Genomic DNA, 20,957 nt, shown 5'->3' on the forward strand with positions numbered 1-20,957 from the left:
GTCAGACGTCCTGCACAGGCACTAGCAGCAGGCAGCTGGGGTCAGCAATGCACTCCTACAGGCTTCAGCCAGGGAAAAACATGCCCCAGAAAGCACAGCCCGATGTGAACGGGGCCCACTCTTACGATCACAACCACCACGGCAGGACTAGACAGATGGCCATGCTGCTGTGTTACGTGTTTCTTCTCTGCCTCAGGAGAGCTGTGGAGATAGGCAGCAGCCAGGGAACACACAAGCTGCCAGCACCATAGCACGGGACCTGGTCAAGCAGGTGGAAGGTCCTCCACCACACAGGGTTCTTCCTCCTTGCCAGCAAAGCTGGTTCACATCTACAGACCTCTGCCACTATCTTCCTCTGTGATGACTTAGCATTTGCTTCCAGTAATATTCACTGCTCTTCCTTATGCTAAGTGCTAGTCCAGCTTAAAAAGCAAACAGGCCTATTGCCTCAACTGACGCTCAGATTTGATTCCACTTACTGGAACACAGCTATTGCTGTGAAATTGAGAGATTCACAAGATGACCTCTAAAATCAAGAGCTGTGGCACTAGAGAAAAGGCTGCAAACTAGTTGACACAGTCTTCAATTATGCTGCTATTACACTGAAACACATTTAATGTAGCTGTAGCTTAGAAAAGGGAAACATCTCCATTTTAAAATGAAATAAACCGACTACAGCTTAGTCTTGCTTTCAGATAGGGCACACAACCATTAGGCTATGAATGAAATTTCAACAGTTAATGCCTTGATCTTGGTAATACAGGAACAATAGGTGCAAGACAGCTAGAACCACATAGGTACAGAATATTATCTAGTGTGTATTTTCTAGTTCCTGTGTAAAGCCATCTATATTCATATTCCAGGACTCTTCACCTCTTCCCACCCCATTCTGGATTACAGCAGTGTCCCTGAAAGACTATTACCAGGTGAATTCCAAAACGAGAGATTCTCCCCACCAAATCCAATAGAGATGACAAAACAAACAAACAAACAAACAAAAAATAGAAGAGAAAAGAAAGATAGAAAAAAGCTGCATACTAATAGTGAAGGTTATCATAAAGCCACACTACCAATGCAGGAGACATAGCTCATAGCTTGGATTCAAACAGTCTACTTGGAAAACAAATTCATCACTCCCTTCTGCCCCATCTAGTTATGCCTCATTTTTTGAGTACAAGATGAATATTTTGTGTATTTATAAGTATACTTGCTAGTTTAAGTTAACTGAAAATTTTACTGAAAAAAATCAGGTCCCAATTTCTTCCTGGCTTATACAGGCTTGCTTATGTGGGAAAACCTAACAAATAAATTAACTAAAAATGCAAAACAAAAGCAACAATGAAAAAACACCCACAAAGTTAAACACTCACAGATAAACTTTCATTTGGAGCCTTGTTGTGGGGGACCAAATTACAACATCAAAACATGCCTGAAGTATTGCATTGGCACTTTATTCCACTGGGTATACTGATACACGGATTTGTGGGTTTCCATCATCATTCACAGAGATAAGACACATATTTTCTTCGTACCCTTTCATCTTAGTAATTTGTAGGAGTGTTTTATTTTCAGGACCCCACAGCCACGGACTGTAAAACTTTATGGGTTTACAGGTTATGCAAACTCCCACATTTTTACAACTACAGTGTGTTTGTGAGTCTCCTAGCATGTAAACAAGTGTTGTCCCTGCAAGTAATATCTCCCTTGTTTAAAAGGCATTTTTTAGTGGACATGCAGTTCTTACAGCCATAAATAACCAGATTAACAGCTATGAGAGTGGATTAAAGACAGTAGAAAACTACAGCACACAAGCTGAGGTAAAAGGTATAAACTTTTTTCTTCTTTTTAACCTCCCTCTAATATCCAACCCCCTAATGAGATATTTTACACAGAAGTACATTTAGGAGAATTCTAACCAAAAGATGTCTTTATTTTTTCTCAGTAAGTACAGACAAAACTTGAAAAAGATGTTCTTTAACCTTCTACTTTCCACCTCAAAGTACATTGATCAGGGAAAGAACAGTGAAGGACAGGACAGTTGGCTAAGTTACAGTTACGTATCCCCCCAGCAACTTTCTTCATATATACATATTTAACGAAGCAACAGGAGCCAGAATACAATTCAGGTCACAGCAGGTCAAACATCAGAACCGAGGAATAGCCTAGAAAGCTGCATCTTAATATTTCACTAGCAATTTTAACAGGAGAAAAGCATTTCCATTAATGTTTCTATTAATTATAGCTATGGAAAGTGCTGTTTAAACACAGTATTTATATTAAAAATTACACAGAACAACATGCTTTTTAAAATTTTTATTGAATGTAATATTTAAACAATTTCATAAACTAAATCATAAAAGATAATTTGTTCATGATGCTTCAGATCTTCTTTTCCTCCATTTTTCCACATAGAATTTGAAAGTCTCCTATAAATAGAAAAGTGGAATAAACAAGTTTAACATTGTTTGAACTGAAAAGTTACTAATTCTGAACAAAGTCATATATCCTGACAAAAGCAAAATCTATTATTCTCTGTCATGAAAAACTACATCTGTATTGAAGTCTGTATAATTAAGAGAAATACCAGGGAGAGAGAATAAAAGGCAAAGAGAAAACCTTGCCAAAAATGCATAATGAAGAAGCATCTATTACAAAATGCGATAATATAATCAGTTTCATTTAAAAAATGAAAATACTTTTTAACCACAATCTGCAATTCTGTAGAAAAAAAAAAGTATAAGATGCTTTTAAACATCAAGTTGTATTAAAGAAATAATTGAACAGGAAGATCAGATGATGACTCATTCCAGTGACTTTGAAAAAAACCCTCCTATTTTCACTAACTGCACATAAAAAACAGACACTCTAGGATTTAAATTTACACAGTCCAAATGAAATTTGTATTATAAATTATGTCACAAGTTCAGAAAAAACTGTGCAGCGGGTAACAGGCTAACACAAACATTTTGAGGCAACATTTCCTCTCATTCTTCTTTGCAAAATTTAAAAAGAAATCACATTTATCACATTTTATCACAAAGCTTATTGCTTTTAACACGACACAATATGGAGAAACTGCATATACTCAAGTCCTTAGAAAACAACAGAAAAGTACTTATTTCAAAATGTAAAAAGGGGCTGGCAAATGGCAATAAAAAAAAGTTTGCTTGGAGAGGGAAAATACAACTCTTTACAGCCTAGCATTTAGCTAAAATGGTACTAATAGTCTGTTAGTCAAAGGAATGATGTGGAAGAAGCATTTGCAGTCTTGACAGATTTAGTGTCATGCCACTTGTCACCTTCAAATAAGAGATACTTGCACAGTTGCATATATCTGTTAGCAAAGCAGTTAGAAGTAAAGTTGCAATAGAAAAAATAATTCCTACAAAATTCCATCATACCAATGCAACAACTTTTATTAGATATAAACCAGGTAATTAATGAAAACTAAAATCCATTAATTGTTAATGAAATACACATTCTAAAAACCTTCTGAAGTTTAATCACTGAGATAAATGTCCAAAGGACATTTGATAAACATATACCTGTAGATGAGTGCCTGATAAGGTTCAGGTACTTCAAAAACAGTAAGCCCCAAAAGGTTTTTATTTTCCCATGTCAAAGCCAATGGAAGATTACCATAGCTCCTGCAACACTCCGAACTTCATACATGACCTCTTTTGAGGACTCTCTGCAGAGATTTAATCCCGGTTTACGCAATTTATTTTATTAATATGGAACATATACAACTCTGTAGATCTATTTCTTAATTAGGAAATACTCACAGGGGGTTCAGTGAAAGGGACGGGCTCTCCTGCTTTTTTCAGAAAAGCTGCTATAGATTTCAGAGATAGCTCATGCAGTTGTATATTCTTTGCTTTTGTTTTCGCATACACAGCCTTTACAGAAGCAGCATCCCCATCTTGTTCTGAAAAAAGAAAACAAAAATGACAATACCAAAATGGTTAAAAGTTTCTCTTTTCACCTGTTTTCATGATGTCACTCATTCCCGTTATTTCCTAAGACATATTCTCAAAGGACTATTGACAATTCATGTATGAAGAAGACAGAACGTAATAGCCATTTAGGCTTTCCCTTTTGCTTTGAAGCTGGATGACTGATTCCTTCAGAATGTGCTGGAACCACAAAGAGTAGGAGCCGCACAGGGAGAACACTCTAGGATTTGACATGCAGAGCCATATGCCTCTTTCTGAAGCAAACAATAAAAAATAAAAAATAAATCTAGAACAAAAGCTACTCAAGTTCAGCATTCAAGAGCTCTGGAACAGAATTTCATTCCTTTAAGTAAGGGCAGAAGATTGTTATGGCTACACGTGTGGACTCCATCAAAACTATAGGAACAAAGATAAAGGTCAGAAATTCATTAAAACAAAACAAAACCCCAAGAAAATCCACACTTCATCCTACTGAACAGGAGGAAATCTTTGCTAGTCTGCTAACACTATTATAAACCTTAACTGCTTAGGTAAGCAATGACATTTTGCTGGTTATTCCATTAATGGCACCATCATCCGCAACAGTTTAATGAATCCGTTGTTCATTTATTTAACTCTGTTTATCTCTAGCTGTAGAAGAGCAGAGTATATTTCTCCTCCCTCTAAAGTGGGAGAGGGGAGAAACAGCATGGTCTCTGCTGTGATCTTCCTTTTTCCATTGACTCCTTTCTCCCCATGCCTGGCCATAAACTTTTTGGCTGCTCAGAGCTTTGCTTAAGCAGCACCAGGATGAAATTAAAGGGGTTCCTGACAGTACCACTGTTGTCCTCAGGGTCCTAGAAGCACTATGACAGTTCCTAGCATCCTGAGAACAGCAGGGAAACCATCACGCCCAGTTAAATTCATTTTGTTCCTTGGGAAAACTCAGAAACATCTGGAGAATGGGAGCTGTCCCAGGCTCAGAAATAACTTGCTATACTGGTGGTTGCATTTGTTCACATTTAGAAAGGGCTACAAAACTAGTGGTGCTTGAAAGGTTTAAAAAAGCAAACAAACAACCCCCCCTCCCCAAAACTTAAATTATGCAGAAATAGATAACTTGGGTCCCCTTCTCAAGAGAAAAGGCTTCCCACTCACACTGGCAAGTGGATGAGCTACTTTTTAAATGTGGGAGGCTACAGAAACTGCACGAAGTGACGGTTTAATGAAACTCTAAAGAAATTATTAACTTCCCATTTCTTTAAAATAGAAGTATTTATTGTATGAAAAACAAAAAAAGAGCTAATAGATTGCGTTTAACAGACCACACAAATGAGATTTGGCATGATATTTCCTTTTTCTAGGAGACATGCTTCACTTCTCCCCCAGATATCCAAATAGTAGGACAACAGCTTTCTTCCTAAAACAGAAAGATGCAGCAGAAAATGCAAATATAGTATCCTAATATGGCTCATTCAACTAAGTCCTGGTAAAGCGTGTCAAGTAACTGATTTGCACTCTCTCACCTGCTTCAGAAATGAAATGTGTCTAATACAGACAAGAGCTCTGTACAGACTAACCTAGGAATAGCTTTTAAGAACTCTTTATGCTGGTATTGAACGCCTCCTCTACAACTTGCTGTGAACTGAGCCCACCTCTGCCTAAGTCACTACAGCAGCTATCTGTTCATTTACAGGGTGGCTCCATGTGCTAAATATGCTCTGAGAAACAATGGATTGCACCCACTGATCTAGGTGTAATACAGCAACCGGGGCTCCTCTGCAATCTCTTCACAAAATGCTCTACTATGATGTAGTTGGTGAGCATTTAAAAAAGAAAATCGGTTCACTTACAGAACTTTCACTGAGGTAAAAGCAAGGGGCCAGTGATAGTGTAAAGCAGCAGGTAAAGTGCTGGCGATAGTATGTGTGTATATATATATATATATATTTTTTAATAATGACATGGTAGAAAACATCCTTCTGTGAATGAAACCACAGGGCTAAAACATTTTGCTAGCAATTACTGTTTTGAACATTACTATGCAAGTGAGTTTTGTAAGTTAGATACTACATCATAAGATAACTTCTATAAGTTAATTTAAATACAGGTAAGTTTATATTCCTTTAACACTATACTTTGATAAGCTGAAGGTCAAAGCCATTGGATTTGCTTCAGAAGTGTTTTACTAAAATATTCCTATTTATCTCCCCTGCAACATATTAGAGCATGAAGACTTTTGTCATTTTATCTCTTTGCTTATAATACACGTGTGAAGAGGATTGCATTTCCTCCCTGTAAATAAAACTCCATATCAGAGATCCATATCAGAGTACACAAGGCTAAGGACACTGAGGCATGCAGATGCAAGCTGCCAGTTGTGCACTGCCAGAGGGGACGTATGGCCTGGTTTCTCAAAGGCGAATGTTGTAAATAGACATATTCAAATAGGACACTTAATTTTTCAGAGCTGTTCCTTTCTGACTTCAACATAAAAAGAAATGATTAGCACTTCAAATCAACTATTTAGCTAAATCCAAATGAAGTCAGCTAGAATATTAATTTTAGCCAAATCAACCCAGGTATAAAGAATCTACACTAATAAAAATAAGGTCTTTGCACACTACTGATAGAACTAATCATGATTTTGGAACATGTGAAAAGAATTAAGACACATATTACATGTTTCAAGAAAAAAAATAGATTCATTTGTTAAAGCCGTTCATTTGTAAAGATTTGCCAAGTAATTCTCTCTTCAGGTTAGGCTGGATTCTTTTCCATTCCAAGAAGCCACTACCTAGCTTCTGTCGTAGCACTATCCTTCAACCTATTACAGCTTCTTCTGTAAAGGATTCAGGCTTGAGCCCCTTGGTTATTTTTCCAGCCTAATAGCTAGCATGGCATACAGGCCCAACAAACTTAAACAAAAAAACCCAGCCAAAGAGAAACTCCACCTCTTTGTAGCTCAAATTGTAAAACAAGCTACAACTCACACAACAGAGATCCTACTGCTGCTCTAAGGGTTTCCATGACCTTTTCAAAGGCATTAAGATTTGGTTCTTACTAAAAAAATTATTGCAAAAACAGTAAATTACCATAACATCTCATGAGGTATCGGTATGCAATTGCCAGATCTAGATGATCAGGAATCAGTTCTAGAAGTGTCTCTATCTTCTTTGCCTATGAGATTAAATGCATAGTCAAAAAGAGTACTTACTTCAAATCTTAAAGAACAAATTCTAGTTGCCAAAATCAGAATTATTTCAGACCCTTTAAAAGAAATTTATGAGTAGCGGATTGTTCAACTGAATGTAGAAGTCACATTTCACATGCAGACAAGAAATAGCCAAAGAAACTGGGCACAAAATAAAATAAATTAAAATAAATAAATAATGAGGATAGGGAAGGAAATAATAGGGAGGCAAGGGACTAACACCCCCACAAAAAGGAGTCTAACAGTTACTTTCTCAAATAATTTTTTGAAGGAAGTGATTCATCTGTTAATGACAATACGTGAGGGTTTCAACAACCAAAAAAAGGTAGACCACTCAGCCACTTTCACTGACTTAATTGTAGCCGATGATCAATGCTTAAAAACAGTCAGATCACTAATTAATGTGCTTAAATCTGGAGCACCCATCTCCCCCTTTCCTCCCCGCCCCCCAATTTCAAAAAGTCTCAGGCCTTGAATTAAAAAAAAAAATACAGAAATTAATAGCATCTTTACCAAGTACTAGTAACTTCTCAGTGTTATTAAAGTTTCAGCTACAAAAGCTAGAAAATTTCAAGGATGTTGATTTCTTCTGTAGATGCCAAAAGACAATGTATTTATCATTATCACTTTTGCAGTAGAATCTTTATAAATATTTGTTAATGGTAATTTTCTCAACATATATAAATGCACATTTTAATCATTTGCAAAGTATTCACTCTGGTTTTTGTATAAATTGTCTCCTGGTGCTGCTCTTCTGTGAAAGAAAATTATTATTTTTTCTTTACGTTTTGGGGGTGCAGAAGGTGGGAAAAGGAGGAGGGCAGGCACACAAATGGGAATAATTTAAATTATGAGGAATGAGCAGAAAGACAGAAATCTGAATACATCCTCAAACTAGATCCATGCCCAAACCACCATAGCAAGTAATGCAAAATATGTCTTCTAATGTAAACACAGAGGCATTCTCATTAGAAATTGTCTGAGGTTCTAACTTGCATTTGCATTCATATAATGGAGCCAAAACAAAAAAAAAACATATTCAGGTTAAATTCCCATACTGAATTGGCTAGTGCTGTAAATAAAGCAGCATGATGTTTGCGGGATCTAAAGTATGACATCAAAAATAGAAGAAATTACTGAAACGAGAGAAATATTTATTACATTCTCCTTTTCATTATGCTCTATAAACTGTTTTTTAAATGTAACCAGCTCTGCAAATTAAAATTTTTTCCCCCCAGAGAAAACTGACAACACTGTCAAACTGTGAACATGAAAAGATTTTGAAGTTCAAGATCCAAAAAATTTAAATAAAGGTTGATTAAATAGGATGTTCTTACAAATTCAATGATGTATATGCAAAAGTATTATACCTGTCCTGGTTTAGATGATGATTTAGCCATAAAATTCACTAATGTTCTCTTCTGTTCAACTAATGCACCACACCTCTAAAGAAAAAGAAATAATTAATGTAGCAGTTAAGAGCAGATTCTTGATAAGTAAAATGACTAAGGTGAAAATTTGCAGTTGCAGAGGTTTACAATAATACAGTAATACATATTACTTATAACAACTATACTATTACTTTATAGAGTAAGTAACTGACCATAAAAAACCCAAAAAACTAAACATGGAAAACAAGTGCATTTCATGCCCACTTTTGATAAACATTGTTTTTGGAATGGTAGGTATAAAGTTTGTTTAAAACAAAAGGGGAAAGAATTAAACTAATACTTCAACATACCACAAAAACGAGGTTTAGGACTGCAAAAGAATGAAAAAGAGAAACACTGTTCCTCCCCAATTATACTGCCAAGCATTCACAAGTGAGCTAGGGATCATAAGGTTAATTATACATTTAATAAGGTGTCAGGGAGATAACTGCTCGTTTCTTTATAAAAATTAAAATGTACAAAGCAAGTTCTCTTTAAAGTATAATTACCTACACTTATGCATACAAAGGACTGATTTCAATCTCTCTATTTTGTAAAAGGCTTTCACTGCAATAGACAGCGTTTGAGAGAGAGAGAGAGAAAAGTTAAACTTAAAGTTTGACAAACCACATAAATCAAAAATCTATCTTATTTTAGAAACTAGAGCAATATAAAATACACAAGACAATATTTTAGTTTATGCTTCTCAAAGACATCAGTCTTACAATTCTCACAATGCACAGTGCTTTTTGTAAGCTGTAAGACATCCTATCAGTACCCAAGTGCCCAGGAGGAAGCGAATGCTGTGCCTACAAAGCACGCACAGCATGAATTTACTACATTCAGTTAGTATTTTAGACACCCACAGGCAAGCATGTTTCGTTGCTTCCTTGTTATGTACTGTGAAGACGGTATCGTTTGACAAGTTCTTTAAGGTCCAGGTGAAAGGGTTGGAAGCCTCAATTCCATCAAGGAAAGGGAGACAAAAACGGTGACATTCACGTACCTGCAGTGTTCTGACAAAAATTTGCTTTATGCTGATAAAGAGAGGCAAAACATTTTGGGGAAGAACTTGCAACATCTCATCTAGTGCTTCTTGCCACTCTCATCTATTGTCAGTACAAGCAATCAGGGAGTTCTGGGAGGAAAGGGACAGTCTAACTGAAGAAATGTTTTCCACAGTCCCCTTTCAAGGCTAAGCTATCAAACACTTGTGACTTTTGCCAGTAAAAGCATCCTTCCCCCAAAAACCAACGAAACCCTCAAACCTCTGTTGTGTTCTCTTTAAGGTGTAAACAGACCCTTAGGTGCACTGTGAAAGCAAAGGTTCTCTGTGTATTACTAATATTTTAGTTTGTTACAAGAGAAAATGTATTTAGGTTGTGCTGCTTTACTCTCTACTGTTCAAGAGAAGAATAAATGGTGGACAGTGATTACTATCTTCGTGTTACCTATTAGTACAATACTTGATCCACAATAATGGTAAAGAATGTTTAAAACAACTTAATTTTTTTTCCCCCTACAGAATATTAAAAAATTTTTCCCCCCCTCACACACTTAAAAATTTCAAGTCAATTAACTCTGAATTTCCATTTATCATGGAATATTTTAGAACCTTCCTCCAAGATATAGCATATACAATATTATTTCAAGTATGCTATAGAGCCATGAACTTAAGTACATGTCCAACATTTGGATTCTGTACCAATAAAAGGTTTTAAAAATATATCAATGGAAAGTATTCATTAAAAAAAAAATTAGAACATGCAGCTTTTGCTTAAAAATGCAAAGAACTCTTTGCAAAAAGAAAAAAACAAAAACAACCCCCCCCAAACCACCACCCTGATTATCTAATTGAAGAGAAATCAAAGGGGAGAAAGAGTAAGATAACTTGAGAATTTTTCTCATTTTGATGTTTCATACTATCACCAAAATAGGAAGAGGCTTAGTTTATGAGGAATACTTTTTGCATTAAATATCATAATCTCCATTTAAATTAATGATGGCCAGTTAGGCAAACGATGAATAAGGTAATATTCCACAGAAGCCAATATACAATTGACCTCACTCTACAGCATTAAATCACTGAACACTTTTCTTGATCTCTGTCCTTCTTAAAAGAAAAAAAAGAAAAAGAAAAAGAAAAAAAAGGTCTTGGAATATCATAAACCATCTGATGGATAAAGCAGAGGTTTTTCTTTAACAGCTTAAAATACTTAGCAGCTGGTAAGTGAATATAATACTATTCACTACGAGAAACGGGTAAGAGGCCTCATTTTGACAGGGGGAGCCTACACAAACCCAGCAATCTGCAGAATCACTGGGCTTGTTTGACTGCCACCTGCTGGGAAGAGACTCCCCGACGGCGCCTGTTTGTGTACACTGCCAGTGGCAGCTCTCGTCACCCACGGTTCGCTCTGCCTCGGGCTCAGCTTTGCAGTTCGCTCTGCTAAAACGGCATGAATGCCGTTGTCTCATTCCTTGAAGACTGCTAATTTAACTGAGACTGTGGCCACAGAGACCAGCATTTGTCTTTTAACGCATCTGTGACACTCAGTTGACTAGAAAGCAGATTCAGTTCTTGAATACAGCACGTACAGTGTTTTAGCAACCAACTGAAATAATGCCCACGAAAACCAAACATTGCCCACTTCTGGTTTGTATGCCTATAAGAGATGTATTACATTTATAGCACTTAGGAAATTAGGTGAGAAATTAAAGACGGCGGTTTGCAAGAAGTGACTGCTGTGTAACAGAATATCCGTAAATGAATATTGTCTTTGGACAGAATTTCAAGAAATGCACAAGTTTTCCTTCCTTCCCTTCAGGTTGTTTCACAGGTTGTTAGAAGACAGAAAGCATTTCCACGCTGGCACCCACTACGGCTATTAGTCCTACAGCGCTAGCCTGTAGTTTAGAATAGTCTAATCTAAACAGCATCACTGCCACTCGCACTGTAACGCTAAAGCATACTACTCTTAGCCGGCACTATACACTGCACTGTCATGACACCTCTTTTTGGTAATTTCTCGGTTTACCTTCGAGAAGCTCTAAGCAGTGCTATACCTCTTGCTGTATCATTACCTGTAGTAGTGATCTGGCATCATCCACTCTATCTGCATCCACGTACTGGAGGAAGAGATCTGTGACAGGTCTGTAAACTCCAAACTGATGGGCTAACCGCTCTGCCATCACACCAACTGCAAAAGGATGGGTACATAAGGAAAATCTGACTAAAAAGCCACTTTTGTAAACTTTACTGGCATGACTTTTGCTGACTGTGCAGGTTTTACATGCAACAGCTCTTCCATAACACCTCTGCCTAGTCATAATATTTAAATATCACTGCTATTAACTTACATTTTTCCAAAGCTGGCTCTAATCCTTCCTCAGACAGCTTTCTTAACAAATAGGAGATATTTCTGATGGGTTGATCAGGATTCTGTGCACCAGAGATAAGCAGAGGCTCAATGTATTCCAATGCAGCATCAAGGTTATTGCTAGGAAAAAATGGCACTGGCTTAGTTTTTGACATTAACATTTCTACACCTTCAACAGCAGCCATATTAAAGTTTGTCTTCTACATTAATGCTACACTTCCCAGCAATAGTTAAGTACCTATGACTTCCTTCATTAAGTTATTGTAACAAAGTTAAACCATTTATGGATGAATGAATAAATTAACCGGCAAGACAATTTTTTGAATGACCTTTGACCTGTAACAATATCTAAGCATTTTTGACCCCCCTCCCCCTTTTTTTTACCCCCTAAATAAAGGGAGATGAACACTGGCTAGCTGCTTTAAAAAAAAAAAAAAAAAGTGTTCTGCAAAACTAGAAGGTAAAACCAAAACATTAACAGAATGTATCTGAATAATTAATGCAGACAACTTGAGTATTTTTTAATGCTATTCAATTAATTATTTACTTGACTTCCCATATCTGCCTTTTTAGATGTAAAAAACGATACTAAAAGTCATTTGGTTGGTACCTTTGCCTACACACATACACTACTAATGCATGGTGTTATCATAGCAAATGCTAATAAAATAATTCAGAAAGCATTCATTAGAGTGTAAAATCTACTTCTCTAGTGTTCTAAAAAGTTCAAATGACAACCTCTCTTATCAGTCCACTCTAAAAATTAATTAAAAAAAGAAAATAGAGCATGATAAAAGTTTTAGGAGAAGCAGAAATACAGCGCATTTGAAAGGCATGTAAGATGCTGTGAAAAACTATTTGAGAAATACAAGCCTACCAATAAATTAATGGGCATTAAAAATATCTGTAAATGTATTTTTCATAGTTCTCAAGGTACAGCTTGCAAGACATTTAAGAATATATATTTTTAGAGGAGAAAAAGGCACATTACTTATGCTGCTGCTAAATCTTTTCATACAGGAAAGCTAGTTTTGATATGGGAAAAGAACTAATGATGCTTAAATAATGTTGTCTGCATACACCAGTTTTTGCAGTTTTTGTAGCCAATCTGATTCAGGTTAAGAACATGTCTTGACTTTGAAATGTTTTCATGACATGGAAATACAGGAAAACATGCAGCTTATGAGACTTATTCTTAAGAACCTCCCTTATTTGGAGTGTTTAATTTAGGCAAAAGTCAATTCACTAGAATTATGCGCCAAGGCCCACTCAGATCTCAGTATTTACAGGATCAGTCCTTTACAAACAGATTGTTTTTCAATGGCAATATAGTAAGCTCAACTACTGGAACTGGTCTGCATGGCTCCCCCTCAATTTAAAGCCATCTAGCTGTTCCAAATACTTTAGTGGGTATTCTCTCCGGTCTGGCATGCCGGAGGCAATCCGCTGATATGTACTATATAGCTCTACAGCTCTCCTGCTGAATTAGATAGAGGAGCTCTACCTCATGAAATTCATTTGAAATAAAAAAACCAGAATATATAAGACTCCTGAAGACTGCTTCCTGCAAAGTATATTTGAGAAGCTCAGTATCCCCTTTGTCCCAACCGGCCCCTCACTTCAGTTTTATACAAAGGTTAAAGTAGCATAGCAAGTAGCATAGAACCAACATATGAACAAAATCTATGATACCAAATTAAACATTTGAATCACAGGATATCCAAAGTGTGGGGATAATTATCATGGTGGGAACACTGGCCCTGTAACAGCATGGCAAACAATTTTTTTCAAATATTTTCATATTGACAAAAATTATAAAATCATCCCACAGATATACTGTATGGCTTGCACATTTTGAGGGTAAAAACACAATCATTTTATCATTTTGACTGCTGAAACAGGTAGTAGATTTTGTTTTCAAGCTAATATTATATTCATAATGCACTCATGCTAAGTTGCAGGATTTTTTACATTTATATTGACAAAGTAATTCAATTCAACATTCAGATTTCATAGGACTTTTCATCTAACATGAAAGAGAACACTTTACCTGAGGTATAACATATGTTAGAAGAAAAGTATCAAAGCTAAATTACACTACCAGAGAGAACCTTATGCTCTCCCAACTGCTTCATAGCCATCCCTGTATTTTGGTAAATGATTTCCAATCCCACCTATGTGGAACAAGACCAGATGGGAACTGAAAGCCCAGTGGTCAACTTCAGCAAAATTTTAACATCTAAGACACTAAGAAGGGAAATGGAATGAAGTGATAATGTAAATTATTCAGAGAGGAACCTCATGAAGTTCCACAAAGGGAAGTGCAGGGTCCTTCACCTAGGGAGGAATAACCCCATGCAGCAGTACAGGTTGGGGGCTGACCTGCTGGAAAGCAGCTCTGCGGAGAAGGACCTGGGCATCCTGGTGGATTGCAGGCTGACCAAGAGCCACCAATGTGCCCTTGTGGCGAAGAAGGCCAATGGTATCCTGGGGTGCATCAGGAAGAGAATTGCCAGTAGGTCGAGGGAGGTAAGCCCCCTGCTCTACTCAGCCCTGGTGAGGCCGCATTTGGAGCACTGTTTCCAGTTCTGGGTTCCCCAATACAAAAGCAACACGGAGTTACTGAAGCAAGTCCAGCACAGGGCTACTAAGATGATTATAGGACTGGAGCATCTCTCATATGAGGAGAGGCTGAGAGAGCTGGGACTGTTCAGCCTAGAGAAGAGAAGGCTGGGGAGTAGGGGGGAATCTTATCCATGTGTGTAGGTATCTGAAGGGAGTGTAGAGAGGATGGGGCCAGACTCTTTTCAGTGGTGCCCAGCAATAGGATGAGAGGCAATGGGCACAAACTGAAACACAGGAAGTTCTGTCTGAACATGAGGAAAAACTTCTTTACTTTGAGGGTGACTGAGCACTGGAACAGGTTACCCAGAAAGGTTGTGGAGTCTCCTTTCTTGGAGCCTTCAAAAGCCATCTGGACACAGTCCTGGGCAATGTGCTCTAGGTGACCCCGCTTTAGCAGGGGGGTTGGACTAGATAACCTGCAGAGGTTCCTTCCAACCTTAACTGTTCTGTGATTTGTGAAATGATTTCTGACCACTTTGCATAAAAGGAACTTACATCAGTCCTAGAAATAACTTACTTCTTAGTATGAACCAGTGCAATGGAATTTATGATTAGTGAGGAAGATAAATCAATCGATTTTGTGATGCCTTCCACCATGTTTTCAAGTGCCTGTAGGTTCTTCAGATCTCCTTTAACTGTCAGAGCCTGAATGAGCCTCGTAACAGCTACTCTAGAAGGCAGCAAGCCGCTGTCAAGCATTCCTTTTAAAACAGCCATGGCATCTAGTGAAGATGAGAAGAGAGGAGAAAAGGAATTAAGATTTTATTTCAGAAGATGACCATACTGCTGATATTATTACCCCCCACCTACTTTGTAAAAACATGTACAGAAAATAATTTACTAGGTCAAGTTTTGCTCCAAAATTGCTATAGTGAATTATAACATAGATGTGTATACATAAATAAAACCTTCAACAGAATTTAGGATAAAGTCCTTTAATATTTGCTGACTAAAAAGTATTAAGAGACTTTCAAGATTTAATTACTTTGTTTTAGCACCCAGTTCAAGGAAAGCAGCTATGTTATAAATGCCCTCCCTTATGTCCTTAGTCATGATGTTTTCAGCCTATTTTTTCCTCAAAACAACTATAATGAATTTTCTTTACTGGACACCAAAGACGTTGCATACTTGAGAACAAAGATTTTGTTTAAAAATTTAATTCATTATTAAAACGGCTGAAACCTAATATTCAGATTTGTCGTCTTAATAAGTGTTCAAAAGTTTGTTTACCAACACTTAATTTTAAATAAAACCAAGTGATGCAAGTCTCCGTATAAAAACAAGAATACATAAATTCAAAACTGGACAATTACCTCAGAAACATTCTGAAATGGTAGCAACTACCTATGTTAAAAACACAAAATAATTTGCTTGCCACAAACTCCCCAAAACCCAACACAGATGCAGTCACTCTCATTTCTCTAGCTAGAGTTCTTGTCAGTTTACATTATACATGAACAAACATACATACATAAAGACATGCCCCTCTGGTAAAACCCTCTCACTCCTTACTAGCACAGGCAGGATTAATCATGGATAATAATTATAATACCAACGGATAACACTTCTAACATAATACACACCCACTTGAACTCCACATTAACATTCGAATTCAACATGCAGGTACTACAGAAACCAAGCATTGCCTTGTACAGGAGAAAGAGGGGGAAGAGGGGAAGAAAAACCATCCTGTATGTCTAACCTTCACAGGAAATTTCCTCTTTGCCCTCAGTTTTTTTTCCTTCTTCTTTAGGAGAAAAAAAAAAAAAGGTCAAGTTTCCTGAAATCTAAAAAACGTAACTAACAAACTTAAACGCATGCTAATTTCAAATTCTCTCCTGACTATGAGGGTGGACCTCCCTTCAGCACAGCATGACCAGCCTTCTCGATAACAAAGGACAGAGAAAGAGTCAGAAGTTAGATGCATGTAGCACTACTGCATGAAACTACCCAGGCAGCATATTAGATATTCTCCCAGTATCTTTTTTTTCTTATGCAAAAATGCCAAAAAGCACTCATTACTTCTGGTCTGAATTCATTATCTTTCAACAGTTAAAAACGGGTAACTATGGGTTTGTGAAAACCTAACATTTATCTTTTAAAAGGCTTACCTATAAAGCCTGCAAATTCCATACCATAAAAATCAAGTTTTCACTCTTCACATAATCTGTTTTTTTACTGAGTTCTCGCTACAAGATATTAGAGTTCTTTTGAGGATACAAATTTTTATGTAGTTCCTTAAGTAACTGTAGCATATTACATAGCAAAGAATGATGGCAAACTATCTCAGGATGTGATAAAGCAAGCAAGTTTTACAGAAGTGAAAGCTTGTGAGGTATGTCTGCCACCACAGGATGCAGACCAAACAGAAATCATCAATGTAAGACTAGAAAAAAGTTTTCCTTAAAATTTTCTGGGTAATTGATGAGCCTCAGAAAATGACTGCTGTGGTTGAAAGATTTAGTGACTTACATTCTCAAAGCCTTATTTACAAAAAAGAGAAGCAGCTTCTTTAATATGAAAATAGAAACAAGGATCATTCTGGGTATTCAATTTAACCGCTAAAGGAAAGTCTGCTCATTGCCAATGCACAAAGATCAAAGAAAGTAACAGTACAAAACCAATGCAATTCAAGATTCTTCTTGAGAAACTTTGCATTGTGCAAAAAGAAACATTTTTAGAGTAACCCCTGGACAGGGTTGAGGTAGGCTAGCATCTAGGATGTTGGCTAAAAAGATAAAGAAAGAGATTGCCGGAATACAGAAGTATCAGTAATGTTCTGAAGAGGAGATTTTTAGCTATAATATTTGGGAAGAATTCACAAAATTTAGTGACATATTGGACAGAGGAAAAAGCAGAAGGTTGATTAGAATAGAATCAAACAGGACAGTCAGGCGAAGGACTTGAAAGCTGCAAAAACCAAGGACTTGACAGCAGCAAGAGAAGTAATTCCATTCACCACAAATACTTCAGTCTAATTCAGTCTACTTCAGTTCCAATACCTGGAAATGATATCAGACTGGAGACTGAATGGGGAAGGAATTTGAAAGAAGACAAGTTTATCAGCTGCAGGAAAGAGTACAAGTGAGAAGACGTACCTAAATGCTCATCATAGAGTATTTTAATGTAGCTGATGTTACAAGGGAATATGCTACCATAACTGCACATGAATGAATTAAAATTAATTAACAGCAAGATCAAAAATTATTTTTCCTGCCTTCTCATACAAAAGTAAGACCCAATTCAGTTTAATCCTTTCTTCAGGTATAGCTCCTTTAACATTTAAAGATACTGTTGAAAATATGTATCAACACTGTACTTATATTTGTACAGAGACGAAAGACATAGCGCTACATATGAAACTATGTGCTTGCAGTTTTCCTCTCACAAGAGTTCTACAGAAGAATTGAACAAGTAAATAAAACACAGGACTATAGAACTAAAGACTTAAGGCTGCAAAACAACCAATGCTGAGAACTAAAATAGCATAACAATAAAGTTTATCCACCATCTTGTTCTACCCTTAGACACTCTTCGTCTGCCATTTTCATTTCTATCATTATCGTTATAGTTAAAAAAAAAAAAAAGAGAGAATATTTCGTTACTGTTAGTATTGAGAACTATTAAAAAGTATTTGATTAAGTTTTTAAATCAATATTATAATCATTTAGTGCACAATTCTGCATATTTAACACTCAATTTAACTTATCCGGTATCTCACACAACCAACACAATATGCAAGAAACAACTGCTGGGAATTGTTTCAGATGCTCTAAAGTATGTTAATTTCCAAAGCAAAATTACTTGTGCTGTGAATTTTAACGCACTTGAAAGCCTGTACTCTCTCTCGTTCTGGAGCACAAATTTTGCATGTCTGAAGAGCTGTGATTCATCTTAAGAAAACCCATCTTGTGTTAAATGGAATGGAAACTGGACTAAGTGGTCAAATGACAAGTACATTCATATTCAAGCTGTATTATAAATGCATGTACAGTAATTTACGTCTCTCAGCTACCACAAAAGGCTCTTGATAAGCAGGTAATTTGCTAAATGGACTCCTTTATCCAAGTATTCGAAGGGCGTTACAAGAAAAATCTGCAGAGGCATTAATGTGACGTAAAGGTCAAGCATTGTGACATACCTTTCAAATAATCCCGCCTAACTTGCGATATGATGAGGAGGCTGCTGGCAGCACTGTTCAGTGTGAAGCCCTTGATGTGGGTCTCAGCACTAAAAGAAGCAGACATTTAGAAAGGAATTACTGACATGCTTCTGATACGATAATAAATGGTTGAGCACCAAGGTGAAATTATAAAAACTACTGTTCGTATGTTAAAAATATTGCTGCAAAATATCGACCTGGAGACAGCTTTTGTGTTATCCTGTCAATGGTTATAGAAGGATAATTTTTTTTTGCATTCTGACAGATGACAAAGTTGGAAGTGAGCAACAAAAGAAACAAAGTACAAGATTTTTTTTAAACAATCGGTTCAGATTCTTGAATGCTGACATATTAGATGACTAAAATAACTGCATGCCCTGCATTGTTCTGTTGTATCCTAAGCTGGATACTTTTTCTTCTTTTTTCAATAGTCACCATAATTATAAAATGTAAAACTATTCTTTCAGCAATAAAAATGAAACATTTATTTTCAGCACTGTATATTTTAAACATAAACTAAAGCATATTATGAACTAACACCATATCATTTGGTTGATTAATTTTCAAATTTCTGTCATCTAGATGTATACAGTTTTTAAAGTGAACATACTACATTTGCTGCCTTTGCCATGTTAAAATTGTATTTCACTTATCAATTCTCCATCTCCTACAATACAAAACTTCATATATCTACAGTCAAGAGAACTTGTACTTTAATAACACCATTAAAGCTTTTCAGAAACTAACACTATGGAAGTTAGTCAAAGCAGACTAACTAGCAATCACGTTCATTTTATACTACAAAAGGCTCTAGTTCCTAAGTGACATATAGCCACATTTTTAATATACCAGGATAACTTTACAAATGTTCATTTCTAGATTACAAAATCTCTACACAGAAAAGCAGGGCATTGCCATTTACCATATCAGCAATCAAGATAAACCTCACTGATCATCTTGTGGCAAACAACTGAGCAGCCTACCTACTTGAATTTATATGTTGAGCGGATTGGGAGGTAAGCAGGGTCATTGCTAAATTATTCTCCTCAATCCCAAGAAAATCCTTAACACAGTACACAATATGACTATCCTCTCAGTCACTTTCAGCCTCCCAGGCTCACATATGCAGTCACTGGACTCAGGATTTTCTTACTCTCCCAACCAATCCTCTTAATCTCTGCCTAAGCACCCACTGCTCAGTTCCACCTTTTTTTTCCTTTGTCCCATCTGTCAAAGCCCTTAAGTCAACAATTCATGCATGAGACTGTAAATTACATATAACAAAGGATTTACTTTCTCCAATCTTCCAGTCTTCAGTGTGATTAAATAGATGTTAGCTACTATTACAGAACTAATCCATCATTCCAATACTCCTAAATTTCTATTTAAAACTTCTTGGACTAAATGCAGTAAATATTCCTTAAAACTAACTAGAATCCCAAAGCAACTGGACTTGGGCTCACCAACAGATCGGCAACCTTCTAGGTTTTTTTTCCAAATACTGAATAGGAGTGCAATTTCCTTCTACTACAAAATCACTTTCTTATGAAAGCTTCTCAGTTCTGATAACAGAATGCAACTTTTAAAATAATCGAACCCTTTTAAAAGACAAAAATTACTTATTTTGTTGCCTATGTTAATACACATTCTACTAATAAAACACTTCCAAGCTCTCTAAATATTATTTAAATTTCAAGTTTGGCTTCAAGCAGAGTACAAAGAAAAAGACGTTAGCTTACACAAATGAAGGTAGCTTTCATATATTTTATGAAAATATTAGGAGTTGCACAAGTTTCAGGCCACTGCACACATTTAGGCTTTGTAGGAGTTATCTCTCTGTAATACGAGGTTGGTAAAATTGTCGAGCATGCAGAAATATGTATGAAACACACAGATTTGCTGTTCCTCAACTGTATGCACACACACAATCACTTTCTCTATATAAGTGAATAATTTAAAACTTACAGATTTTTCAAAATGCTTAATGTAAGCATGACTGTTACTAGAAAATAGATACACAAACACCATAAACTGCTTATATTAAGAATGTTGTTTTCTTTTTACAGATGAAACAGAGCTGCCGCAGGCTTCTTTGAATGTTATTATTTGGCATTTCTATGCTATATGATTGAATGTGAGAGTTCTGAAAAGCACAATAGCTATTACTATAGCTGGCTGTGACTAGCGATCAAGAACAGAAAATCTTATTAA

At 36.4% G+C, this 20,957-nt stretch overlaps 1 protein-coding gene across 2 annotated transcripts in view; it reads right to left on the minus strand.

Moving 5' to 3' along the window:
* Window positions 1-1,895: 1,895 nt before the first annotated feature.
* LRPPRC (leucine rich pentatricopeptide repeat containing) overlaps window positions 1,896-20,957 on the minus strand; it is a 98,768-nt gene continuing 79,706 nt past the window's right edge. Inside the window, exons 31-38 of one of the 2 annotated variants that reach the window (XM_067293149.1) lie at window positions 18,726-18,814; window positions 15,102-15,306; window positions 11,940-12,079; window positions 11,664-11,779; window positions 8,520-8,594; window positions 7,031-7,115; window positions 3,786-3,928; window positions 1,896-2,426 (exon numbers count right to left, since the gene is read on the minus strand). In XM_067293149.1, coding sequence (XP_067149250.1) covers window positions 2,370-2,426; window positions 3,786-3,928; window positions 7,031-7,115; window positions 8,520-8,594; window positions 11,664-11,779; window positions 11,940-12,079; window positions 15,102-15,306; window positions 18,726-18,814 — 910 coding nt within the window. In that variant the 3' untranslated portion in view covers window positions 1,896-2,369. The other variant, XM_067293150.1, reaches the window with a different exon arrangement.

This window comes from Apteryx mantelli, chromosome 3 (genome assembly GCF_036417845.1).
Source record: "Apteryx mantelli isolate bAptMan1 chromosome 3, bAptMan1.hap1, whole genome shotgun sequence".
In the NCBI taxonomy this organism is placed as follows: Eukaryota; Metazoa; Chordata; class Aves; order Apterygiformes; family Apterygidae; genus Apteryx; species Apteryx mantelli.